The sequence below is a fragment of the Anolis carolinensis genome, chromosome 2, assembly GCF_035594765.1.
Source record: "Anolis carolinensis isolate JA03-04 chromosome 2, rAnoCar3.1.pri, whole genome shotgun sequence".
In the NCBI taxonomy this organism is placed as follows: Eukaryota; Metazoa; Chordata; class Lepidosauria; order Squamata; family Dactyloidae; genus Anolis; species Anolis carolinensis.
The window spans coordinates 25,740,283-25,767,186 of NC_085842.1; the positions used below are offsets into that span (position 1 = coordinate 25,740,283).

General features: G+C 45.7%; 1 protein-coding gene and 1 non-coding gene across 5 annotated transcripts in view; both read right to left on the bottom strand.

Annotated features, from left to right (window-relative positions):
* The window catches only part of prrc2a (proline rich coiled-coil 2A), a 45,439-nt gene that overhangs the window by 6,329 nt on the left and 12,206 nt on the right, over positions 1-26,904 (bottom strand). For all 4 annotated transcript variants that reach the window (XM_062973578.1, XM_062973575.1, XM_062973576.1 and 1 more), the window contains exons 2-25: positions 24,559-24,727; positions 24,104-24,281; positions 23,895-23,994; positions 23,003-23,075; positions 22,417-22,560; positions 22,137-22,273; positions 21,948-22,027; positions 20,524-20,663; positions 20,280-20,370; positions 19,779-19,998; positions 17,349-17,766; positions 15,109-15,329; positions 14,402-14,768; positions 14,069-14,282; positions 11,180-13,264; positions 8,620-8,873; positions 6,507-6,634; positions 6,282-6,411; positions 5,859-5,944; positions 5,474-5,719; positions 4,965-5,153; positions 4,777-4,842; positions 2,934-3,111; positions 2,786-2,838 (exon numbers count right to left, since the gene is read on the bottom strand). In XM_062973578.1, coding sequence (XP_062829648.1) covers positions 2,786-2,838; positions 2,934-3,111; positions 4,777-4,842; positions 4,965-5,153; positions 5,474-5,719; positions 5,859-5,944; positions 6,282-6,411; positions 6,507-6,634; positions 8,620-8,873; positions 11,180-13,264; positions 14,069-14,282; positions 14,402-14,768; positions 15,109-15,329; positions 17,349-17,766; positions 19,779-19,998; positions 20,280-20,370; positions 20,524-20,663; positions 21,948-22,027; positions 22,137-22,273; positions 22,417-22,560; positions 23,003-23,075; positions 23,895-23,994; positions 24,104-24,281; positions 24,559-24,670 — 5,910 coding nt within the window. In that variant the 5' untranslated portion in view covers positions 24,671-24,727. The remainder of the gene's footprint in view (positions 1-2,785; positions 2,839-2,933; positions 3,112-4,776; positions 4,843-4,964; positions 5,154-5,473; positions 5,720-5,858; positions 5,945-6,281; positions 6,412-6,506; positions 6,635-8,619; positions 8,874-11,179; positions 13,265-14,068; positions 14,283-14,401; positions 14,769-15,108; positions 15,330-17,348; positions 17,767-19,778; positions 19,999-20,279; positions 20,371-20,523; positions 20,664-21,947; positions 22,028-22,136; positions 22,274-22,416; positions 22,561-23,002; positions 23,076-23,894; positions 23,995-24,103; positions 24,282-24,558; positions 24,728-26,904) is intronic.
* On the bottom strand, positions 14,880-14,944 carry LOC134297253 (small nucleolar RNA SNORD52). Its single transcript, XR_010003982.1, has one exon. It is a non-coding gene; the product is annotated as a small nucleolar RNA SNORD52 (small nucleolar RNA).

A 26,904-nucleotide genomic window follows, 5' to 3' on the forward strand; every position in this document is an offset into this window, starting at 1 on the left:
CTGCAGGGATGAGACATGAAGAGGTGGCAGTCAGAACATGAGCAATGTTTCCAATGTGGGAGGGAACAAGTCACAGCAGAATCGTGTCTCGTCCAGCTGCAGTCTGGAGCTCTTCCCACCAACTATCTGGCATTACAACTATCCACTGAGTGGATATGTATATATATGTATGTAATATGTATGTATACGTATGTAATAAAAGTCAAAATATGTATGTATATATCTATGTGTGTATTTTTCAAGATTGCTCCCACATCGAGAGCTCTATTTATTTATTGTGTCAGAAGTGAACTGAGGGTACAGTTGGATGTCAGGATCACCGTAGCAGCCTGCAGCTGGCTGCTTTGGTTCTTTGTCATAAAGAAGAGAGGTGGGGGAAAGGGAGGTAGGGTATAGGGTAGTGTAAATAAAACATCAGTTTTGTGAGGAAATTAGGAATTGCAGTTAACAGACTGTAGGCACAGAGTTTGGCCACTAGATGGCGGATGGGAGTTGGGCTGTTATATTACAGGGTGTTTAAGTGGGAAATCTTTAGAACTGTTATCCAGTGATTGTGGAAAGACAGAAATAAATCAGTTTCCTTCAGCGAATTGTTGTTGAACCACATCAGTGAATTACACTGATGACGGATCTGCAAACGTGACCAACTTTAACCACTGGTGCAGTTTGGGAACAATGACAGATGGTGAAGTAAAGGTTGCTTACCTGTAACCGTGTTTCTCCGAGTGGTGATCTGTGAAATTCACACATATGGTATTTTCTTGAGCAGACAGCTTTGGAATCTTCTAGAAAGCTCTTTTAGTACAAAATGCCCCATAGAGAATATAGCCAGTGGGAGGGGCTATTGCCTTAGTTCCCCCGCCGTGAGTAGCAGCTTAAAGGACCAAGGCATGACAACAGTGGGGAGGATGGACAGGGATGTGCGAATTTCACAGATCACCACTCGGAGAAACATGGTTACAGGTAAGCAACCTTTACTTCTCTATCATGGTGTCTGTGAAATCGCACATATGGTAGACTAGCGAGATACTAACGTGGCTGGTGGGTGTCATGCACCGAACAGACGAGAAGTGCGTTGCCAAAGGCTACACCTTTAAGCCAGCTCTCCAGGACGCAGCAAGTGCATTAAAATCTGAGAGTTGTCCTGTGCCATGGAAGCCGCCGCAGCTGAGGATGGGGCTTGGGCACTCTTTTGAACTATAATAGCAACCACCACCAGGGGTGGTGCTTGGCCACTCTTCTGAATATGAGGTGGGTCCTCCAGAACAGCCAAGATCCGCAAGCTCTTATCCTCCAGAGGCTCTGTGTCGGTATTGGAGCATTTCTCTCCACCAAGGCCAGCCCAGGGAGACAGTGCGTGAATGCTTGCCTCTCTGGGAAGGGAGCCCGTCCTGCACTTCAGCAGGAACCGTCAGCAGGGTTGGCGATGAGGCAGCTTTCTAAGTGGCGGCTGGGGAGCCAAGACTTCTCTTTGTTTTAGCTTCCCCAGCCGTTTGGCTCACTCAGGAGCTCCTTCTTGCCCTGCAAGAGGCAGATGAGGTGCCTTAGGCTTTCTGCCCTTGGGTCTGGCCGGGGCCGGTAAATTAGTGAAAGGAACTTTGCAGCCAAAGGTAACGGGGGTCCCTGAATGCCAACACCCCCCACCAGAGGGAGAGGCTCGGCTTTGTCACCTTTGACATAATCGGAGGGGGGAAGCGCCTGCTCCTAAAGCAAGGTTTTAAGCTGCAAGTCTCGGTTTTTAAGTGCCTGGAGACAGGCCTGTAGCAGGGTGTGTGTGTGTGTGTTAGGGGTTCAACCCCCCCCCCCCCCCGAAATTTTTCAGGTTATTAAAAAAACCTGGTTTACTCATGAATTTTAACTGGTTAACCAAATCCCCATGCTAAGTCTATGAGATGCAAAACATAAAGAGTCCCTCCAGGCACTATCTCAAGCAGATATTGACAGGTTTGTAGCGGGGGAGGGGTTTTCAAAACCCCTCCCGAAATTTTTTTCTGGCTACGGCCCTGCCTGGAGTGTAAAAGAAAGACAGACAGAGCAGGTTCGTACTATGTGGCCCTCCTCAGGCAAAACCAACACACAGCATGCCCATCAGTATCAGTGGCTTTCCCCCTTAAAAGAAAACAAAACAAAACAAAACAAAAACGCTGAAGACATTACTGGATAGGACCAGGACAGCCAAACAGTCCAGATACATGAGATAAAATACTAAAATAATAAAAGCTAGTCACACACGAGAAAGATTCCTTAGCTGCTGCAAGAGCAGCGGACAAAAGAAACCAAGACAGTAGCCCCTCCCACTGACTATATACTCTATGGGGAAAGTGAGCGGGGCTACTGCCATTTTGTACTAAAAGAGCTTTAGAAGATTCCGAAGCTGTTTGCGCAGGCGCAGAAAATACCATATGTGCGATTTCACAGACACCACGATGGAGAATTGTATTTACCTACATTCCTTTATGTTTTTCTAATGAGACCAATTATAAAATCCAAAAACAACAAAAAAGCTATGAATACTTCTAAAATTTATCCTTACAAAATACTTTTGTAAGGTATTAGGTATCACCGGGTACCTAATCTAGTTTATGCAATAATCATTGATCTTATGTATATTTTAAACCTAAGGGCAAATAAATAAATAAATAGTTACGCTGCTTTGAGTGCCTTTGTAGCTGAGGAGTGGGTTAAATATTTTTAAATAAAAACAATTGAGGACCCACAATTCCAACAAGTTATCTTGTATCTCCCTTCACCACCCCACACTACCAAGGGGAACAAGAGACTGTACCTGGCTCCCATAGAAGAGCTCTGGATAGAGTCGCTGGCCCTGGCCTCGCTCGCCTGCACAGACAGAAACACAGAAGGGTCAGACATCCATTGCCTGGCGGACACCAAAAGGGCACCCACCTCTCCAATCCCCGGTCTCTCTTAACTACCTGAGAACATAGAGGAGTCTGCTGGGAGGCTCTGCAGGCATGAAGCAGCGGAGACAGCAGCTGGGGCGACTGAGAATGGCCGGGAATCACAGGAGCGGCCAGGAAGCATCTCGGGGGAAGCTCTGTGGCTGGCAGGAGGCGGGGGGAGCAGCTCCCATTCCCGGGGGGCAGAGGCCAGCTGCAGAAAAGGGTGGACAATAGAAACCATGAGAAGAGAAGGCAGGCAGGCATACTACAGTTCTCCTGTTGCCTCCCCTAATTCTTGCTAAGTTGATACCCTGTCTTTTCAGAGACTCTTATAAAAAAAAACAGTGAAGAGGAATGTATTGTTGTATAGTGAAGAAATCTGGATAACACGTTAAAACTCGCAGAACATACTCCATCTATTTCAGTCTCACCAGGCATGGGTAAACTTTGGCCCTCCGGGTGTTTTGGACTTTTAACTCCCACAATTCCTAACAGGAGAGCAAAGGTTTGCCCATGCCTAGTATACAGCAACAAAGAACAGTCTTTCATGATGTTTAAGGAACCTGTCTGCTGAAACGTATGTTTCAGAATGTCAATCGTTTCTGAGACACCTTCAGAGAGAAGCCCCATGTAATGTATTACAACAGTCAAGGCATGGATAATTTTTCAAGTTTTGGCTGACTGGTAATCATGAAGTAAGAGGCTGACTGTAAGAGATGCTCGACAGTAGAGCTCATTGCCTCAGATTGCGGTGGAAGCTCCTTCTTTGGAGGCTTTTAAACTGAGGATGGATGACCTTTGGGGTCTTTTCTAACTATGATCCTACGTTCTTAGAAAGGTATCTCACAGACCTGGCATTATGTAGCATAAAAAAGAGAGGACTTCTAAACAAAATAAGCCACTTGCCTCTCTGGCCAATATTGGAGGCATTCAATGCTGTAATGTAACCCAGGGGACCACTGGGGAGCACAACACTGCCAGTGACTAGAGTATGCCCTAAATAGGGTTACTGTGTATACTCAAGTATAAGCCGAGTTTTTCAGCCCTTTTTTATGGCTGAAAAAGCCACCCCCCCATCAGCTTATACTGGAGCCTTCCTTTCTCTTCCCCCCTCATACGACTTCCTTTCTCTTCCCCCCTCTTGCACATGAGAGAAGGAAGGAAGGAAAAGAGAGGGAGGGAACGAGTGAGAAAAGGGAAGTGGGAAGGAAATTAGGGGGAAAGGAAAGTTGGGAGAGAGAGAGAATGGAAAAAAGGAAAGAAAGGAAAAAAGGAGGGATAGAAAGAACAGCTGGCTTGCTGTGCCTTCCTCTCCTCAGTCCTTCCCACTTCCTCTGTTCCCACCTGTTTTTTTGCTGTTATTTTACTTGATGTATTACTGTCATTATTACATTTATTATTTTAATTTATTATTGTTGTTGTTACATTTATTATTTTACTTTATTATTATTATTATTATTATTATTATTATTATTATTAGAAGGATACGAAAGGACATTTACATTGAAGAAGGTTAGAATAATGATTTATCAGAGTTGGAAAAACATTAAACTTACTGATACTTGAACTGATGTAATTTTATGGGTATCTATTTTTATTTTTGAAATTTACCAGTAGCTGCTGCATTTCCCACCCTCGGCTTATATTGAGTCAACAAGTTTTCCCAATTATTTGTGGTAAAATTAGGTGCCTCAGATTATATTCGGGTCGGCTTATAATCAAGTATATATTGTATTTGTATCTTCACAATTGGCAGGCAAGGCTAACAATCTGCCAGAAATTGGGTAGCACTATTTTTTCTCATTACAACCCTCAAAATTCCCCAGCCAGCAGCACTTTGGCCGCGTGAGCACCCATGTCACCTAGAACCACTCACCCCTTCAGTAAGTGCTTCTTTGTCAGCTTTCGGCCCTTCATTCACTATGAAACGGAGATCAGCATCCTGAAGGAGATGGGAAAACCAGGGGAGAAGATTAGGGTCCAATGTATTGTGCTCAGAAACCTGGTGGGTGGTGGGAAAGAGGCAACCCCCCCCCCCCCCACACACACACACTTTGAACTTACCTTTTCACTGGCTCCAAACTGGATGGGTGGGCAGGCCCCTGAGTTATCCAGCTGAGCACCTGCCTCTGACTTCATGGTGCCCAGCCCCTCGCCACCGTCTTTTGCCTTCTCCGCTCGCTGGGAACGTTCAGTGCCAATTGCACCGGGAGGAGGGTGGTCTCGGGGCGGAGGTTCAGGGGAACCACTCACCTGTTAAGAAAAGGCAGAGAGGTGAGCCTTAGGGGTTCCTCTTGACCCAGGGAGCAAATGGTTCAGCTGAGGGTCAAGGAAATTATCAGCAGGCCCAGCCTTTTGTGGCAAGGACGCAATACTTATAGCATTCATTCATATTGCAGAACAGCCTTTCCTAACTTTGTGCTCTCCAGAGGTTCTGGGTGGCAATCCCCATCCCCATCCCCCCCCCTGCCCCCCCAGAGAAGGAACTGCAAGCCAAGACATCCAGAGGGCAGACAATTTGAGAAAATTGGTCTAGTGTTAAGTTTTCCCAGTCCCTTGAAGAGACTTTGTACCTTCTCCTTGAGCAGACTGGAGTCTCTGGCTGGTGGTGGCCGCCGCCTCTGCTCTTTTGGCTCGGCTCCTTCGGGCCCAGTTGCAACAGTTGCATCGCTGCTACCCGTGCCGATGGCTCCACTGTGTTTGTTGCCAGTGTCTGGTGTGGCCTTCAGGCCCCCGTCAGGAGAACTTCGCTGGCTACATGTGGCTGAAGAGACCTGCGAGTCACTGCTGAGATCCACGCCACTGTCGGAGAGGCTCATCTGGGGAAAGAGTGGAGTGGGTGTGAGGTAGAGAGCCCCAGATGGGAAGGCTTTCCAGCTGTTCTCTATAGGGAACCTGGAGCAGGTTTTTCCCACCTTTTAACAGAGCATGTGGCAGCTCAGCAACTCTTGTCCTCACCTCTGTACTGGCAACCTCTTCAAAGGCATTCAAGGGGTCAATCCAGGGCTCCACAGAGGCAGGCCTGTAGCTCTTCCTTGAGGAGTCTGACAAAGAACCACAAGGTGAATGAGAAGGGTCTTGTCCTCCTTCCAAATGCCTACACTTTGCCTTTGCTTCACCCTCCCAAGAACTTCTAGTCCAATAGCAAATTCTAGTTCAGTCTGAACCAGCTAGAAGTCTTTTTTAGAGGCCATCCTCTTTCTTATCCGCCCCCCCCCCCAAATCACTAGATTCTAAAGGAAGCAACCGTTATCAGAATTAATGAGAAACCACTCAATAATACAGCCATCTTGAGTGACTCAACATTCTCTCCATATCCCCCCCCCCCCCCACAAGTGTTTTGAGTCTATCACCATTGTCTCTTTATTTCAGGCAACTTACTAGAATTCAATTGGTTCCAAATCTGTGGGGCTATGCCCTCAGACACTGGGACACTTCTGCTGCGGGGCTCTCCAGGAGCCTCTTCTTTGGGGGCTGAAAATCCGGGGCCACTGGGGAAGGCCAGGGATTCCTGAGAAAGAGGGAGAAGGGAAGTTACTTCTGAGAAGTGGAAACAGAAACCCTTCACCACTCCACTTGAAAAGAACAATGGAAAAACAAGTCTACCTGCTGCAATAAGTCTTGCTTGCGAGACCGTTCCCGCTGCTTTGCAGGAAAGCTGCTCAATGCACCAGAGTCTTTTAGGGGGCCGCTGTTGGAGCGGAGCAGTTGGTTCTTGTCCAGGAAGCAAGAATCTGGACGGGAGGAATGCAGTATGTAGAATCTCTGGTCAAATGGGATATTTTGATAGGAACGGGAAAAGAAAGGGATGAGGGGTATACATGGAAACCTATAAAGATGGCCTTGCAATTTTCCATACGAGTCAAGAACAGTGGTTCTCAACCTGTGGGTCCCCAGATCTTTTGGCCTTCAACTCCCAGAAATCCTAACAGTTGATAAACTGCCTGGGATTTCTGAGAGTTGTAGGCCAAAACACCTGGGGACCCACAGGTTGAGAATCACTTATCCAGAAGCACTTAGCTGCAGCATATGCCACAAGGACCCTAAGCCCTTGACAGCAACTCTTACAGTCTGCAAAGTCATGTCCTGAGGCAACACAGCCTCTAGAGCATAGCTTTCCAAACCTGTCATGTAGATGACACACTTGTTTGACCCTTAGAATTGGAGGGATAACATGAGCTATCCACTCCAACCCCCTGCAATGCAGGGAAAGCACAATTAAAGCACCCCACCAAATAGCTATCCAGTCTCTGTTTAAAAACCTCCGAAGAAGCATTGAGACAGTGAGTTCTACTGCTGAAAAACTCTGACAGCTGTGTCATTTTGCAACACAGTAACTGGCAAAACAGAGGTTAAACCAACCCCTTATAAGATATATGGGCACACACGTGAATTATAATAACAAAATATAAGGGGGCACAACATATCGCATTAAAATCTTTCATTTACATTTTAAAAAATATATGATTTGTAAGATACTATTACGGATTTCTAAGTTTTTTTCCATTTCTTGTTACATTCAAGTGAAACCTACAAACTGTAACCAACACATTTAACGTGTGACGACAAACAGTTTGAGAATCATCATAAAGTTGAAAGAGACCTTGTGGGCCATCTAGTCCAACCCCCTGCCAAAAAGCACAAAAATCGCATTCAAAGCACCCGACAGATGGCCATCCAGCCTCTGTTTAAAAGCCTCCAAAGGAGGAGCCTCCACCACAGTCTGGGGCAGAGTTCCACTGCTGAACAGCTCTCATAGTAAGGAAGTTCTTCCTAATGTTCAGGTGGAATCTTCTTTCCTGTAGTTTGAAGCCATTGTTCCACGTCCTAGTCTGCAGGGCAGCAGAAAACAAGCTCACGCCCTCCTCCCTATGACTTTCCCTCAAATATTTATACATGGCCTTCATCATGTCTCCTCTCAGCCTTCTTTTCTGCAGGCTAAGCATGCTCAGCTCTTTAAGCCGCTCCAGAACCTTGATCATTTTAGTTGCTCTACAATGATCAAGGATCTGGAAACAAGTCCTATGAGGAGTGGCTTAAAGAGCTGGGCATTTTAAACCTGCAGAAGTTCTGCTCTAGTTATTTGTTTGCTTCCAAAAAATCTAGGGCCACACAACAAGAGACATAGACAAACCCCCAACCCCACCGCACCCCCAATCCCTACCTTCCAGGAGCTGCTGGTGGCAGGTTCAGCTGAAGAGTTAATCAAGTGACACCCTCAGCAAAACATGCCAAGCAACAAAGAAAGCTGCCCTACTCTAAGTCAGACCATAGATCTCCAGATAGCCCGGTGCTGTCTAGCTGGCAGCAACTCACAAGCTTTCGTGCACGATTCCTTCCTAATCCTCCCAGAAGCTCTCCTCCTCCTAATACCAATCTCAATTCTGTGTAGCTTCATAAATCAAGAGGCTATAAGGCAGGCATGGGCAAACTTCAGCCATCCATGGATAAAGTGGCTGGGATTTCTGGGAGTTGAAGTCCAAAACACCTGAAAGGCCGATGTTTGCCCATGCCTGCTATAAGTTACGGCATACAAGGGGGGAACATACCAGTTGGTCCTTCAAAACTCCTTCTGCCATCTCCTTCCTCCCTCATCCAGAGAAATAGAATTCCTTTTACCACCCCAGCCCATGCTTCTAAGGGGAAAAAAGGACTGGGATTGTCTAGTTCCAGAGAAGCCAGAGTCTAGGGCTGGATGTCCAAAGGCACTGTAGGTTACCTGTGCTGCCACTGCTCCTACTTTCAAAGCGTCCCAAGGGGAGGGAAGAGGAATTGCTGTTTCTGGGCCCCAGGAAGGGTGGCTGAGCTGGACCGGGGGAGGAGGCTGGCTTGGCATGGCGGCTCCCAAGCTCAGCCAGGGCCTGCTGGATCCCAGCCGGGTCGCTGTGGATGACGCGGTCCAGGCGGTACACTGTACTGGTGGTGGGCGCTGGAGGAAGACTCAGACCTGGAGAATGGTCATCTGTGTTCCGGCTGGAGAAGCAGGAGGAGCGCAAGGGAGGAAGGATTATAAAATTGAAGGCAAGCTTCTTTGTTGTAAAGGAGGGCTCATGAAAAAATTGGCAACAGTAAGTTTCTGAATTCCATTCATTTACACAAATCTGTGAGCAACAATATGCAGGGTTTAGAGGACTCTACACAAGATGTTTGAACTGTACTTCATGAAAAAGAATTATCAGTTTGTATACCAAGCCTTGGAAATGCTTATTTATTATCAGTAAAGGCTTGAGTTTATACCTATTTTATACCTCTGTATTACTGGGAGTCATGTAAATATATCCTAGGTGGAAAGGAGTCACAAGTGGAAAAAAAAATAAAGAAGCCCTGTTCTATGCCAAGGTGTACCTCTCTCCCTGGACTGCATGTAGTCCTAAGTCCAACAGCTGCCTGCCCTTGCTCTAAATAAGGGCTTCTTAAATGTTTTTCAATTGCAACCTCTTTCTACCTGAGAAAGTTTTACATGACCCCAGGTATAGAGGAACTGTATATAAAATAGATACCAAAATCCAACATTTTTTTATAATAAATCAGCATTTACAAGGTTTATTGAAGTATAGCTGAAGCATCTTCTGAAGAGTCCACTATAAACGCTACATAATGGAATCATGTAAATGTCTAAAATGGCTACTGGGTCACATTCAGAAATCTTCACTGTTGTCAAATTTTGATACATTCCAACACTTAGCTGAGGAGACCCCATTTGGAGTCGGGCCCTACCGTTTAAGAAACAGTGCTCCAGATAATACATCCCAATTTGCTAATGAAAAATAAGCCTGAGATCAATTCACCTGCACCCATCCCGCATGCAAAGAACACAGATGCTTTAAGATGACCATATAGCTTATTGTCTATAAATGAAAGTCTCATAATAATTTCTTTGAGATTATTTGGAAGGAAAGTGAGGTAACTGTGTTTACTTGCACCAAACTTCTTGCTGGATTGGACTGGAGAGACTTATGGGTAAAAACCGATGTCATCAGAAAAGCAGAATAAAGATAAAATAAAATACAGCGGGAGTTGTTCCAGGACCTGCTATCAATATCTAGAGATGTTTCATCATATAGTAAAATGGCATTCCATATATAAAATGGTCAAATCAAGATCTGCTTTTGGAATTTTGTAGAAGGAGGATACTTTCTAACTGAGTAGTTGAATCAGTGGATACAGAGACCCTGGTTAAGGAGGGCTGGCTGTAAGATAAAATAGCTAATGGCTAAAGCACATGATGCATAACCAGTTTAAATGTGATCTACAGAGATTGTCATTTTAAAGGCTTTGACTTGAAATTTGTTTTGTTCTTCCTCCTTGAACATGGGTTTGCCTCATCTCCCTTATGTAGACATATTGAACTTCTCTCCTGTGGCACAACAGGTATAATACTGACTGACCGCAGTTACATATTGTCTATTTAGACACATCTTGATCAGCTAGCTATTTCTTTCCCAGTGATGCTTTTGACTCATCAAGCCCTTAAACAACCCGGATTGCATGTCTTTCCTATACAAGCCTTCCCCAGATTTAAGGCTGTCTTCAAATTCCACCTCATGCAGAGGCCAAATCAGTCATAATGAGAAACACAACAGCTTCCATCATGCCGCCAAGACGTCTCTATAATCACCTTCACAATTTGTTTTCCAAATTTTATCAACTTTCACCCAACTTTGCCACTTTTTGTTTACTATGATCTATACTTTGCATGTTTGTATAAAACTCTCTCTCTCTCTCTCTCTCTCTCTCTCTCTCTATATATATATATATATATATATATATAAATATTAAAATGGGACTGATATCCACATTTTGCTAAGAATCCAACCCACATCAACTTCTCCACCAGTGTAATGGTAAAGGATGATGAAAATAGTATTGAATTAGAACTACACATGTTAAGCCTAGAAATTTTAGTTTTCAAATCAACACCTCCCTAATTGGAACAATGTATCATGGGTCAATATAAGTACCGTATCTTAACTCTTTATTTAAAAAGGACCCACCCACTTCTTTGATTGGCAAAGAAGGTTTGGTTCATCCTGGTAGAATGTAAAAGAACTGACCTCCTGTACTCTCTCCGCTGTGTCACAGCTTTTGACCTTTTTGAATATTCAGGTGATTCCAAGGCCATTTTACTATCTACCCAACAGATTCTATCCCTCGTTGATCCCTTGTCTCAAATTATATATGAACCTCCCCTGCCCTTTCCCAGGTCAAGATAGTCTTCCAATCCTTCAGCCACACATGAATACCCTTTCCCTTCTAATCCCCCTCTTCCAAGGACTTGCCTGCGGTTCTTGGGAGAGGGCCAGCTCCTCTTGTCGCCACCGCTTCGCCCGCTGCCACTCCCTCCACGGCCGGCCCTGCCGCTGCCTCCTCCACCGGGGGCAGGATTGGAGCGGCGGTTCTGGCGGTCCATGCCAGGCCGCTGACTGGAGAAGCTGCGTTTGGACATCTCCTTTCTCTGGGCTAAGCTGAGCTCATTGTTGGAGGGCCGCCCGCCTACTGAAGGAGCACCCGAACAGCCCCCCTTCAGGAAGGCAGTAGGGGGAGGCCCGCCCGGCGCTGGCTCCTTCTCACCTCCGCCCCTGCGCTCCGTGAAGTCACTACTCTCTGAAGCAGTCTCCCACTCCTCATTGGCCTGGTCAGAGTTCTGATTGGAGAGATCAGGGGACTTTGAGCCGGCCACTCGCCTGCTGGTCGATTCCTCTGGCACCGGGACAGAAGCTGCTGGGGGAAAAGGCTGTGCTGCCCTCTGCTCCCCATTGAGCCGGGCTGCATTTTCGCGCTCCTGTTTCAGCCTGCGGAAGCGGGGTGGCTTGTCCTGCTGCTGGGAACGCCCATGGCGCCGTCGTCGGGGTGGCCGGTCAAAGCCACGGTCTGGGTTGGGACCAAGAGGCTGTTGTTTTGGGGGACCTTGGAAAACATTGGAGTCCTCTGGAGTCACTGCAGGAGGTCCAGATGGGGCCTTCTCCTTTCCGGAGGACTCCAGAGGTGCCTCTTGCTGCTTCTCAGGCTTCTTGTTGGGCTGGGGCTTAGACGGAGGGCTCCATCCTCCAGGAGGGGCACGGCCGCCACCTCTGCCCCGCCGTGAGGGCACACCGCGAGGGGTGAAGACACGCCCACCACGGGTGCCAGGATCTGAGAGACGTGGAGGCATCTTGTCAGCAAACCGAGGCAAGCCAGGGTGCAGTGAAGAGGGTGCAGATGTATTTGTCATAGGGTGCCCTCGGTTGCGCTGGCTTGGGGCTGGTTCTTTAGTCACCTCCTTGTCCGAATGGGCCACGTCACTGGCGCTCTCATGAGTCTCACTTCCCGTTTCTGATCCCCGCTGACGTCGCCTTTTGGGGATCTCTTCATACTCGGAGCCTTCGCTCCGTGTCTCGCTGGTATTGCGTGGGCGGAAATTGGAGCCCGGTCCAGGGGGCTTACCAGGTCCATCGTCCAGCCGGTAGAAAGGTTCACGGTAGCTACGGAACTCCCGACTTCTTCCCCGCCCCCCTCGCCCACGGCCGCTGTAGGCTCCCCGGAAACCCCGACCTCTGGCAAAATACTCTCCGCGGCCCCTGGCCCGGCCACGGCCAGCATAGCCGCCACGGTCAAAGGGGCCATCTCGACGACGCCGGCTTGGCGACAATGGGCCCTGCTGTTGTTGCTGCTGCTCTTTAGGTGGCATGATTGTTCCCCCGTTTAACACTGGCTTGGTCTTGTTCTCTTTTCCTGGTTTTGGGGACTCTTTAGGGGGCTCCGGTTTGTTGCTTGCAGCCTCTGCAACTTCCTTGGCCTTCGCTGCAGGACGAATCTCCTCACTTTCATCCTTCATTTCCTTTGGAGGGAGAGGCTTCTTGATAGGCCCAGCTCGCCGTGGGGCCTTTTCCCCAGAGATCTCCTCAGTCCTCCGGCTGCTGCCAGGACGGGGCCCCCAACGTGTCTCCGTCTTGGACTCCCGCCTAGGCTGCTTATGGAATTCATGCTGCTGCCGCAGTGGCTTTTCCACTCGCCGCAGAACCTCCTCTTTGATTGGAACCTCCTCTTTGGGCTGTTCAGCAGGAGGCTTCTTAGCTAACACTGGCCGAATGATGGGAGGTTCGGCTGCTTTACTCTCTTCTGGGGCCTCGCGATGCAGCAGTGGAAGCTCTTCTTCACTTTTGCGAGGTGGCTGGATCTGGGGTTCAGGACGCACATTTCTGTTCACCTCTGCTGATGCTGCCAAGGCTATGTTAGCTTGCCATGGTGGCCCCGGCCTTGGTGGCTCATCCACCGGGAAACGGTGTAGTGGAGCAGAACTGCCATTTTCTGAGAAACCCTGGTAGTTTCCCATGTAAGGCTGAGGGGTAACAGCATCGCGTAGGCGAACAGGGGGTGTCTCACTCCTGAAACAAAAGGCAACATACTTCACTGTAAACATAGTCCCAAAAAGTGTATGTACTGCTTCTCCATTTGTGTCTAAGATATAACCCTGGTGTGAAAAATTTATGATAATGAAGACTCAACAGTTGTTTTCTCTACAAACCTTGAGATATAGGATTTTAGGCAGTATCTGAAAAGCTTCCTTTTTTGGACAACAGCTCCTGGAATAGGGGTGTCAAACTCACTTTCAGCAAAAACCACATCAGCATGATGGGTGCCTTCAAAGAGTCGTAGAATCCATGGTTGGTACTCTATAGTTTTGACCCAATTTGGATACCCAGATGTTACTGAACAAGTCTCCCTGCTTTTGAATATCCACCATACAGAATGGGGATAAAGGAAATTGATGAAAAGACATTTTAAAGTCAGACATTAAAGTCAGACATCATATCTACAAGCCTTGTATCTAAATTTATACCCCACCATCCTGAGTAAACAGAATGAACTGCAGCCTTCCAGGTGTTACTGTATTGCAACTCCCATTAGTTCTAGTTGTGATGTCTAATGATACAGGAGTTGTAGTCCAGCATCTGGATGACCATGTAAAATGACATGGGAGACCGGATTCAGTCTGCGGGCCTTGAATCTGACAAGTGGCCTAGAATGTCCTTGCAAGCATGGCTATACTAGCTGAGGGATTTCAAGATCTCATCTCATCTGCTTTTATATTGTCAAAGCAATCAACACAATTAGTTGTTGGTGATCAGGATCTCTACTTCTGAGATGCTCCTGTGGTGTCAATAATTCAAGAGGAGCCCTTCCCTCACCTTAATGCTTTCTCTTCCTCTTCTTGCTGCTGACGAAGGGCTGCTGCTTGAGGACGCGAGTCTGTGTTAGAAGGAGCATTCGTGAAGACATCTCCGGCCCAGGCCATTTTGGGATCCACAGGTGGAGTGCCCCGCTCTCGGAGAATGGGAGGGTGCCGGTCAAACTGCTCTGAGCTGGAACCCCCACTGTCCGATCGCTCGCGAGGCAAAAGTCCTGAAGGTGAGAAGGAAGGCCAACACAGAAAGACGTCAGTTCTAATGGATCAGGTCACTTCCCAAACCTCTGTCCACTACATTAGTATCATCATTTGGGCTTCTCTAGCACAAGCTTACCAGAAGGGTGTACCCCAGGGGGGAAAAAATCCATTGGGGGCCGTCCTTGCATCATGCGGGGGTCCATGTAAGGTGGGATCATCATCCAGCGAGGGTCGAAGTTCATCTGAGGCATCGGTGGGGGCCGCCCAATAGAGCCTGGGTACATGCCTTTGGGGGGAGCCTGCTGGGATGGAGGCGGGGCCGGGGGCTGCTGTGTCCCTGGTGGCCCGGCCTGAGGGTGGACACTGCCTGAGGGGCCCAATGTGGACAGAGAAGCGCTGGCCGTCTGCTGCTGGGCTGAGGAAGCCAACGAAGGCTGGACCTGGTTATGTTGCTGCTGCTGCTGCTGCTGCTGCCACTGCTGTTGCTGCTTTAACAACTGCTCCTGAAAGGACACAGAGGGGTGAAAGAGAGAAAGAGTAAGCCAGAACACCCATTCCAAGGAGGCTATTTTCTCTGCTCAAGAGCCTTACTAGGTGGAGGAGATGCAAACTGTTGCTCAGGTAGCTGTGAGGACATCAGTTAATGTCAGAGACTCTAGTCTAAAGACTCATCATTGCAACAGAACATCCACAAGTGGCATCCCCACTAAAGCAATCCTCTATTCTGAAGCTTTTACCGGACTATGATTCACAGACTCCTTCAGCCAGGAGTCTGGGAGGTTACAGAAAAGAAAAAGAAAAGCTATTTGTCTGACCTTGGGCACACAGCTCCATTCTCCATACCTGTTGCTGTCTTTGGAAGCGAGGCGGCAATGATTTCTGATATTTTGAGTAGCCGAGAGTCTGGGCTGGAGGCGGTTGGCGCGTCTGAAGGATTGTCTCCCCTTTGGGTTCCACCTTGACTGGAATGGGAGCTGCTGCCGGGACAGCAGGTACAGGCAAGACCGGTGGCTCTTCCCTCAGTTTTGGTACTTCCTTCGGAGGAGCAGTCAGAGGTGGCTCAACTATGGAGTACATCAAAGCATGAGAGTGAGAAACAGAGAACCAGCAAATGGCTTCCCCATTTGTTAACTTTCAGTACTCAAATTTGCAATTTTATTTCTGCTATATTTTGCCGCCTTTTACTATCTATCCTTTAATCACCTTTTAATGTTTTTAAACTGCATTTTGTGGTCATGTGAGTTTGACTTTAAAATGTTCATATTAGACAACTGAGGATGAAGAACAAATGTAAAGATGGACAACTACAGCAAGTTCAGGGGCCATGCAGACCACATGCCATTCCCATGAATGACAGACATTCATAAATTCAACCACATGTTATTGAATAAAAAGACACACCAAGTGGCATCCAGAGTAAGTTCCCAAGACCTGGGAAATCTACCTATTTTCTTTTAGGAGAAAGTTATTCTTTGGTTCAAAAATCCAACTAATAATTTTAACAGAAGCAGCCTGTCAGAAGCAATGAATTCACAATTTGCTATTCAGAAACTGAACCAATTTTAGTTAGGATTACACTATATAACACGATTTTTGTTCCTGGGTTATAAATGTCATTTTCCAAATTGGTTCCGTCATAAAAACATGGAAAAAGTTTATTAGGACATCCTGCAGCACATTTTGTTAAAAGTTTTTCAATGAATATCTCATTGGTCTTAACCAATTCAATACAGTTTGTGGCAGCCACATAAATTAAGTTCTGGAGTATAACAACTATATTCTGTTGAATATAGCAACCTCTCAAGCCTCTCTCTACTTGCTGATATATATTTGCTAACCTGTATCCTATGTGTATGTTGATTTGCCAGTTTGACTTACCTCATTGATGTGGTAGGGATTATAGACATGTGAGTCTACTGAGCATATTCAGGCTCAGGACTCCAATTTGTTTTCAGTTTTTGCATTGGATCTCAGGGGAGGTGGATGCATGTATGTTGCTGCTTGGACTTCAGTAGAGAAGTATGCTTATGGACTTCAGTGAGTACAACTATACTTAAAGGCAATGGACTATTGATTAAGAATGATAACCTGTGTACTCAACACAGAGATAAGCTATATCCTATCTATAACTGAACTTCAATAAGAAATGTGCCTGTCTGGGAATTTTCAAAGACTTTTGTTTTTTTATCACTAGAGTACATATTTTAACTAAGAGGTTTCAAGGGAGTATACATCTTTTGGGCAACTGCAACGACAAAGAAACATCTTTAAAACTCTACTAATCAAATATATTTTTGTAATGGCATGTCTTTATCCTTGGCAGTTTAAAGACATGGTTCTTCTGTTTAACAGCTGAGTTACCTGTGTGCCATTACATTATTGCTTGTGAATATCACTTGTTCGAAGAGTTGACTTCTAACAAGGTCATGTTTTTCTTGACTAGTGGTTTTCAAAAGGTGGTCCCCACATATTTATGGAGATTCACATTTGCCAAAAGGGTATGTGCCCAGAGACTGGGTGCAGTTATTTTCCAATAGGTTATGCAATATTTTCAAAGTAAATACTACACAATTAAACAGGAAATAGTACTTTCAAACCAAGAACAGAACATTTTTGAAATTTTGCTGTATAATGTTATCAACTGGATATAGGCCTGTGTGAGCTCCCCAACAGTCTGTGAGCATAGGTATGTGCTTGACATAAGATATGGCAATTTTTGGTGATGGCAACACAGTTACCAAACACTTTTTCTTAGACTTGGTACATCTGCCTGAATTTCCTGAGCTTTTAAAAAGTCCAATTATTATTACTCCTTTTTTAATGCTGGCTCTCTATTTCTATTAAACAGTCCTACTTTCAAAGTGCTTTTTGCTTCTGCAACAAACAAACTTTACTTTCATAAAGTTCTAATTTAACTTTTATTATCAGCCATTTGAAACGACAGGTGGACTATTATGATGATGATGATGATTATTATTATGACTTGCCTCTCCTTGCATTTTGGGACAGGGCACAACATAGTTAAAAGACTTCACCATAAAGCCCTTTAATGGTTGCTTTAACAAACAAATCAGAAGAGTTACCATGACTGGCAGAGTCTAGGTTGCCTCCGTTGCTGCTGCTGCCGCCACCTCCACCTCCACCAACAATACTGCGAGGCTTGCTAGTCAAAACAGGCTCCTCATTCTCCCTCTTCTCCTCTGGGAGGGCAGGGGGAGCTGGTGGATTAGGGGGTACAGGGGTGGGAGCAGGTGGCGGTGCAGGAGGCTCCTTTGGCGGCTCTGGCTTCAGGCGTTTGTCCAGAGCTCCAAACTTCTCATCTAGGCGCTTGAGTTTCTCAGCACAGGCAGCTCGGCGCTCCTCTTGCATACGCCGCTCCTCCTCCTCCCTCCTGCGGCGGGCTCGTTCTACAGCAGCAGAGATCTCCGACGACGACTGCTTCCGGCGCTGACGCCAAGCTTCATCCTCGTCTTCCTGGGGAGGCGGCCGCAAGGGGCGGTCCTGGGGACAGGTTTATAGAGAAGAAACTTGGTCCAAAGCTGCCTGGCGCCGGAAACCTGAACTGAAAACTCAACCAAAGTTCCAAAATAGTACTTTTCTCAGACCACAACTCCCAAAATGCCCCAGTGTCAGATTCTAAGAGCTGCAGCCCACTATTCAAAATAAATAACATTTCCAGGTCCTGCCCTCAAACACATTACTTGATTTGAGGGAAAGAGCTGGTATGTTCCTTGAGCATATCACACATGATCCAGAAACAGATGCACAAAAGCCCCCAAAGTCTCCCACAAACACTTTCAAATTTTGTTGACTTTTAGTAACCCAAAATAATTCTAGCTGTAACAACACAACATAAATGTCACTAAGACAAAGCTTAAAGGAGTTATTTTTAAGCTATTCAAGCAGTCCCTAAGTTACAGACATCCAACTTACATACGACTCATAGTTAAGAATGGGGGTGAAACAACAGGAAGTGAGAGGAAATATACCGCTAGGAAGGAAAATTAACTCCTGGAAAAGTTATCATGGGGAAAAGGTGTTCCACTGAAGCTTTCTCACCAATCCTTGTTTCCAAATTTTTCAAAATTCAATTATCACAGGTAGAGAAAGTGATCTGACATCTTCTGAACAGGGGCACAGATAGCAAAACTAATGTCACAGGGGTGCTAACCCTTCCCTGTGCTATCCAAAACTAATGTATACATCTTGTTTGTAACCCGGAGACTGCCTGGAGCAGGGGTCCTCAAACTTTTAAAGCAGAGGGCCGGTCCGCAATCCTTCAGACTATTGAGGGGCCAAATTATCATTTGAAAAAAAAATACGAACAAATTCCTATGCACACTGCACATGTCTTATTTGTAGTGCAAAACAAACAAACAACAAAAATGAAAAAACAATACAATATTTAAAAATAAAAACAATTTTAACCAACATAAACCTATCAGGATTTCAATGAGAAGTGTGGGCCTGCTTCTGGCCAATGAGATAGTCAAGTTAATTAGGATTGTTGTTGTTGTGTGCCTTCAAGTCATTTCAGACTTTGGGGTGAGCCTAAGTCTAAAATTATTTATTTATTTATTTACTACATTTATTTACTACATTTATATCCCACCCTTCTCACCCTGAAGGGTACTCAGAGCAGCTGTATGTACATAGAATATATTATTAGCATAGCACAATATTAGCATTATATATTACTACAGTAGAGTCTCACTTATCCAACATAAACAGGCCGGCAGAATGTTGGATAAGCGAATATGTTGGATAATAAGGAGGCATTAAGGAAAAGCCTATTAAACATCAAATTAGGTCATGATTTTACAAATTAAGCACCAAAACATCATGTTATACAACAAATTTGACAGAAAAAGTAGTTCAATATGCAGTAATGCTATGTAGTAATTACTGTATTTACGAATTTAGCACCAAAATATCACGATATATTGAAAACATTGACTACAAAAATGCGTTGGATAATCCAGAACGTTGGATAAGTGAGTGTTGGATAAGTGAGACTCTACTGTATATTGAACTATACCACTATACTGTAATATTATATTTAATATATAACATATAATTAATATTATATGGTATTTTTATTAGTATATTGTATAACATTATAATATCAATATTATATGTATATACAATATATTATATTATTAAAACTGATATAAAAATATATTATAAAACTGAGGGCAGGGGGCCAGGTAAATGTCCTTGGAGGGCCGCATCTGGCCCCCGGGCCTTAGTTTGGGGACCCCTGGCCTGGAGTGTCCAAAACTCCATGTCTGCCTACTACCTGGCTAGTTTGTGGAGTTTTCAGCCAACTTTTCCAAGCTCTGGAGGGAACCTATGCAAAATGTCCCTGCTTCCTTCTCCTGGTAAGCTGGCAGTCCGCCTCTTGCATACAATGAACAAGAAAGGTGAAGCGCAGAAATGACACTGCTATGCCTCCCTTCCTCAGACTGCTGTCAATGATAATGGCTACCAACAATCAGTCTATATAAACTCACTGGGAAGTCATTGGGTTGTCCCCAATTGCCCCGGTTGGGTGGAGGTGGAGGTGGGGGCGGCGGTGGCCGGACTGCAGGAGGCGGTGGCTCTTTGGCGCCTTCTGGGGGATGCGAGTTTTCAGCCCAGGCTGTTTTCACCAGGGGTTGATCCTCTTTTGGAGTTCCAGCCTTCTTCACATCTGTGCCCAAAGTCTGGCCTTCTGGGCCAGATGCCTCATCACTGTTTGGCGACAAAGAGATAAGAGGATGAAGTCACACAGTGCTACAAGGGGGGTGGCTGCACGGACGTATTGGGAGCAGGGAAAACTAAAAATAAGGACTGGGTGCCATCTAGATTCCTCTGGGCTGTCGCCACAATCTGTTCTGTAAGGGCTGCAACTGAACAGGATACCATTGGTTGAACTGACTGAAGCTGCCCACCTTGTCACAGCTTTGGCACCCCGGAGTCCACTTAATGGGACAGTGGACACATGTGCCATCAGCCTCACAAGGCCCTCTTACCGGATCTCAGTGGCTTCCTCATCAGATTCTTTCCCATCTTCCTCATCGCTGAATTTCAGCTTCTCCGTGTAGTCCACTTCCTCATGAGCTCCTGAGAGTAGCAAAACAGGCATATTTTAGACTGACAAGAGCCAACTGGGATAGTGTATCAAAAGAAAAACAAAATGAATAGGAAACTCCTTTGGAGTCCTGAGTCTAGGAAGAAAAACAGCAGCAGGTAACACAGGCTGCAGAGGCCAGTCACCTGCCCAGCCTTCATCGTTCTCCTGGTCCAACTCATCGAATTCTTTCAGGTCGTCCTGCTTCAGGACAGGTGGTCGGCCCACAGGCTCTGAGGTGCGTGGCGGAGGTTGCGAGGGGCGAGGCCCTGGGAGCCGCTGGAACCTGGGGATGAGGAAGAAGCATGAGGTTCTCATTATCCTGCTACATTCAAAACAAAAGATGGTAGTCTGACTGCCTACAGTGGCCTTCTCTAACCGGGAGCTCTGTGTACCTTTGGAGCCTCACTCTTGTCCAGGCGTTATTTTGGACGGTAACTCCTTCCCTTCCCAAGTCATCAAAGCTAGTGTCCATGCTGGCTAAGGAATTCTGGGAGTTGAAATCCTTCCAGAGCTATTTTTCCAAGCTCACCATTTCATTATTTTAAAAAATCTGGCATGCTAGCTGTGTTATAGGTTGTTGAATACGTCTTTGAGGAGCACAAAGAATTACAGAGTATGAAGTAAGATCTGTCCATGGAAGTCCTTCACTTGTTTCCCTACCAGTGTCTACCAAAGTTTGAATAAAATTACTTTTGGGGGTTATTGCTCTAAGTATCTGTACTACGCTATATAGAGATTTCTGGCACTTGCAATTCAAAATTTTTCCAGGCTATTTTTTCCCCTTTAAGGGATCAGAGAGTATATAATAGAAGCAATTGCTTTATGTGCTGGTTCACAGATTAGAAAGATCAAATAGGCTCCCTTGAAATCAGGAAGCAGTTGAGTATTTAAATGACTAAGTGTCAGCTGGGGTATCCTTCTTGGATGTTAGTGCACAGAAGGCCAATAAAACAACTGCTTTTTATTTGTGCAGAAATGCTAGGAAGAGAGGAAATGCTTTCCCTCTAGGAGTCACTAATTTTTAATTACTTTTTCTTCTGTATATTTAAATATTTTATAGAAATGTTTTAATATATGTATTTCACTGAATGTTTTTATGATGCAGTTTTCAAAAATGTTGTGCCCTGCCTCAAATCATGAAGAAAGGCAGGTAAGAAATAATGTATTCGTATTATTCTTTCCTCCTCCTTAGATGCCATCTCCTGCTCTCCCCCCACACACAATTTTCACTGGCCTGGCACACACATTTGTTTGGGAGAATGAATTCTGCTAACAGAACTGCCCTTTGTTCACCTTGATTGTTCTTGGGAAAGACTGAAAGCAAGCCTTTTCAGCCAGAAAGTGAAAGCTGTTTCAGAACCCCTCTCCTGGCCTCTACTATTCATAGAATCACAGAATCAACCACAAAGAGCCCCTGACTTCTGGCTCCTGTTCTGCCAACCAATGGACTCTAACATCCTGCTGGAGAACATCTCCTTCTCTAACCAAGGCTCTGCATCTCCATACATGCACCTCTCCTTCACAAAGACTACTAAGTATTATTGGCCTAGTCCATTTTTGTACCTACCTCTGTGCCTCAGGTGTGGGGTAGCGGTAAGGTCCCTGTGGCCCATAGGGAGGCGGGAACGGGAGGTATGGGGGATACATCTGTTAAGGAGTACAGGCAGAATCAATTACTGGAAGGTCTCCCCACTTCTTTTGCTAACTTAACAACCCTGAGCCAATAAGCTTGAGTCTTCTTCCAAAATATACTTACAAATGGCGGCATCATCCCCCGGTAGGGAGGGAATTGAGGCGGGACGTTAGGCTGCATGCCGACCCCAGCCCGCCCGTCCTCAGGCACCAGCTCCCCGTCAGTGCCTCGCCCGCCTCCATCCCGCCAAGTGGTTGCGTCTGTGGGTGATGGGAGAGAGAAGAGAAGCATTAAGGGCTATAAAAGATTTCAATGATTCTAACAACATGAAGCTTTTAATCTGCACTGTTTTCTGCTAACCCCAGACCTGAGACTCAGCTGCCGTTCAAGCAACACCACTTACTCTGGGGGCGGAGGTTTGGTCCGGGCCCATACGACGCATCGGTAGTGTCCTTTTCTTTGCCAGCTTTGTCCTGGTCGCCAGCTGCCTGCAGGGTCGGAAATTCCTCGCGAGAGAATCGCGACAGTAGGCTTGATCCCTTTCCACCTTGGCATCAAAAACATAATCTCCCTTAAGAGTTTATAGACTACTCCCTCACCATCTTATCTCTGTGCCTCTGAGGGATGGCTCTGCTTCTCTGATCCAAGAGATAACAGTCCCATGATTTGGGAAAGCCATGACTGAATGCCTGAACCGAACAGGGGCCATCCCTCTCTGAGCCCCCACCCCAAATGTCACAAGATTTTCCACACTGTAGGGCCTTGGCGATCACCAATAATCACAACCCAAGGCTCAAAATTCTGCACTTGTAAAAGGTACAATGGCCCTCGCAAACTGATCTGGAATAGGATCCTGACAAGCTGGCAGTTTCTATAAGGAGTAAATTGACTTGCCTCATCCTTTTGGGTGAGAAGGGCGGGATATAAATGTTGTAATAAATAAATATGTCAAGACCCAGCATCATACAAATTAGTTCAACATCACTTACCATCTCCTTGCGCTCCATGGGTAACGCTGGCCTGTGCCCAAGACTTTACCCCGCTTGCTACTGTAGGGGGATTCTGAAAGAAGAGGGATGAGAGGTTAACAATAAGAAACAGTCTTTTCTTTTGGCTTTGCTTTAGCAAGGGTTTTAAGTGGTTTGGACAAAATCTACATGATCACAGCCTTTATGAACTCATGCTTGGCCAGTATGTGATAGAGACTCAAAAAACCCTATAAATAGGGTAATGCTTACGCTGGTCAGACTTAAAAATAAAGCATTGTGTCTTAATGTTTAGGCCTCATTTGGTACAACACCTAACAATGGTTTAGTGGACATGAGGATATCTTGTGGCTGTTGATGCCCCATGTTTCCCACTATTGGATGCTGCTTCTGAAAGGTGTCCCACACACTCTTGAGAAGTGGCATCCAGGACTTTCCCTCACGTAAAGGGGAAGCAAACCAGAAAGCTGTCTTGCCAGAGGGCTATCAGCCAAAATCTACATATTGATAGGAAAGGTTGCTTTCAACCATGCAGAAGTTTCATTCTCTGACATAAGGCACTTTGTGGTGGAAAAGTGGAAGCAGAATTTTCCAGTGTCCTCATTGCCAGAAGATGGGGAAGTATACAATCACAAAGCCTGTGCAATCAAGGTTATAGTGAACTTTCTTCAACAAATAATGTTAACAAGAACGAATGTAGGTCTATGCCTCTGTCCTCATGTAAAAACAGGATATTTAGGGAGAGACTGTAGTGCACCTCAACAGAATTAAGAGACTGGAAAAAAACTTTGAATTATGGAAGAAGTATTAGATCAGCAAGGAGTTTGGAGGCAGAAATATACAACTGCCCAGAAAAAGGGTGATTTAAAGTCCTCTATTCTGGCCCATGATATACCTCGGGGGCCGTTGGGGGTCGTTTCGGTGGGTTTGAGGCAGGCGTCTGTGAAGCCGGCGGTGACTGCGATTCCGGCGGCTGAGCTGTCGAGGCATCGGTACTGGGGGCAAAAGGAAAGGGAGCATGAGGAAAGACTCAAGAGAGGGCAAACTGGAAGCCCGCTCGCACCAAGCCCCAGAAAACAGCCATGGCCCTCTAGTCCCCCTCACCTCTTTGGGTCTGGCTGTTCCTGCTTGCTTGCCCATCCTGTCCCGTCTTTCGGTACTAGTGAGACGTTGGGGTCATTGCCTTTGTTCTCCGCTTTTAAGCTTGGCAGGTTCGCAGGGGGTGGCATGCGCCGGGCAATAGCAACCTTACCGAGACTCTGCAAGCCATGGCGGGGAGTGACTGCAACAGGAGTGAGAAGCAGGGGTTACTGATGGACTTTGGGGTGTGGCACAATGCAACCGCTGCCTACCCCTCTGGTTTGGCAGAAACAGCCTTTCTTCCTGACACATGGCAGTTATCCAACAGCTTTCTGGCTAAGTCTGAAATGAGCCTTTTAAAATGAAATCCAGGTGAGGGCAGCTGCTCAGGGCGCTGCGAGTGCCATCAGGGGGCATCAGAAACAAAGCAGATTCATCATAGCAACTGCCCCCTCCCCCAAACTCAAAGGCAATTTTACCTGTGGGTTTTTGGATCTCTAAGGATTTGCCCTTGTATGTATCAAACAGGTTGAGCGACGAATACTTTTTTCCATCCTTCCCCTTTGCTGTTTGCCCCAAACGATCTGACATTGCGCTGTAAGGTCATTGAGTACGATGGTTCCTCCTGGCTCCCCGCGAAACGTGCCTCTGTTGAATGATAAGAGCAGGAAATTTAGAGGGGAAGCCTTCAACAGTTCAGACTCCATCCTTTTCCATTAACTGATCATTATCTATTGGACAAGCACATGGTTAATCCAGGCTGATCATCAAAAGATAAACAGATTTTCATGTCAATTTTGGAAAAGCGCAATCCATTTTTTATAGTGTCAGAAGCGAATTGAGAATATACTGCAAGTTGCTTCTGGTGTGAGAGAATCAGCAGTCTACAAATACACTGCCCAGGGAACACCCGGACGTGATCTTGTGGGAGGCTTCTCTCATGTCCCCACATGGGAAGCTGGAGCTGACAGACAGACCCCGTCTCATGGATTCAAGCCACCAACCTTCAGGTCTTCAGGTCAGTAGTTCAGCCAGCACAAGGGTTTAACCCATGGAGCCACCGTGCAATCAAATACAGCTATGAAAATGGCTTTATTCATAAACCACCTATATCTCAAAGATTGATCAGAAGTATTTTGAAATACTAGTATTGGTCTACTGACAGACATCAAGCTGTTCGCTAACTTTTGAAAGATCTAGCCAGGACCAAACATTTCTTGAAGGCAGGAATTACCCTATGTAGATGACAGCCCACACTTCCAATTGCACCAAAGCACCTCTACCTCAAGAGCAAAAGGGAAGTGGGATGCCTCCGTTCTCAATCTTTCGGTAATCTAAGATACACAAACATCCCAAAGATGAGAAGGGATCTCAATTCATAATATTCAGAAATGATGTCACTTGCTTAGAAGCACTGTACACATCTCCAGGTCAAGTGGTCCTGCCCAACCTCCAGGTGAGTCAAATACAACTCTATCATATCCAATCAGCATGGATGGGGACTATCAGGATTACAGGTTAGCCCATTTGAAGATTATCAGATTGATACTGCTGGTACATGGTTACATGATGCTGTCAGCTAAAAGCCACTAACCACAGCCAAATTTAATTCCTGTTTCATAACAGTTAGCAAATGGTAACTGCCTCCCCCAATAATTAACTTAAGTCTTTCTCTATTTTGGTCTTACTAAATTAATGCTTTAAACACCTGACCAATAGCTGACTCCACCAATTGAACAAGTATATTTCGATGAGACAAACACTCAACATGATCTGTAATAGGATCAACAACATCTGTTGAGGATAGTTTGGGATTAAAAGAGTCAATATCCTTTCCACAGATGCACCCATGATTATTTAAAACCAATGTTACTTTCTCCTTGAAGTCCTTGGCAGGGCACTGGAAGGAGAGATGGGTCTTCCTCATGCAGTAATGCTGAGCTACAAATGCAGAGACTTCATCAACTTCAATCTTATTATTATTATTATTCCCACTTTTTCTCTCTTAAAAACAACTCAAAGCAGCTAAAATGCTAAAAACCATACAATATACTAAAACAATACAATAGGTATATACAACAATGACATTTGAAGCAGAGAAAAGTGATACAAGCAAAAATGCAGGCTTCTGGACAGGGGTACCCCCCCCCCCAGAGAATATGGGTACCTATCTATCTACTTAAAGAGTGGGCAACCTCAAGTTCTGCAGGCCAAACAAGAGTCTTCTGGAGTTCCCCCAAATGATCATTCTCTCCTGCCCCATGGTCCCACTTTTTGTATTTGGATTAGTTGAGATTGGCAGCCAGGTTACTAACTGGGGCTCTATATAGGAAGAGAACCATTCCTGTTACGGCAGCTCTACTGGCTGCTGATCCGCTTCCAAGCTAAATAGAAAGTGCTGGTAGTAACCTATAAAGCCCTAAATGGTTCGGGTCCAAGCTATCTGTCCAACCGCATTTTCTTATATGGACCACATTGCACACTTCAGTTAGCGAAGGAGGCCCTGCTCTAGGTCCCACCCTCATCACAAGTGCAGTTGGTAGAAACAAGAAGAGAGGGGGGCCTTCTCCATGATTGCTTCCCACCTCTGGAACTCCCTCCCTAAAGAAATAAAAATGTATGTAAACCGCCCTGAGTTCCTCTGGGGAGAAAGGGTAATCTAGAAATAAAGTATTATTATTATTATTATTGACACAACGACATTGTATGACACAGCAAACAGGATAGATATGCTAGATTTCGTATCACAAAATAACAAGTCAAACACTTCCCAAGCGTTTAGGACTGTGTGATGTATTTTCAGATGAAGCACGCAGATCCCAATA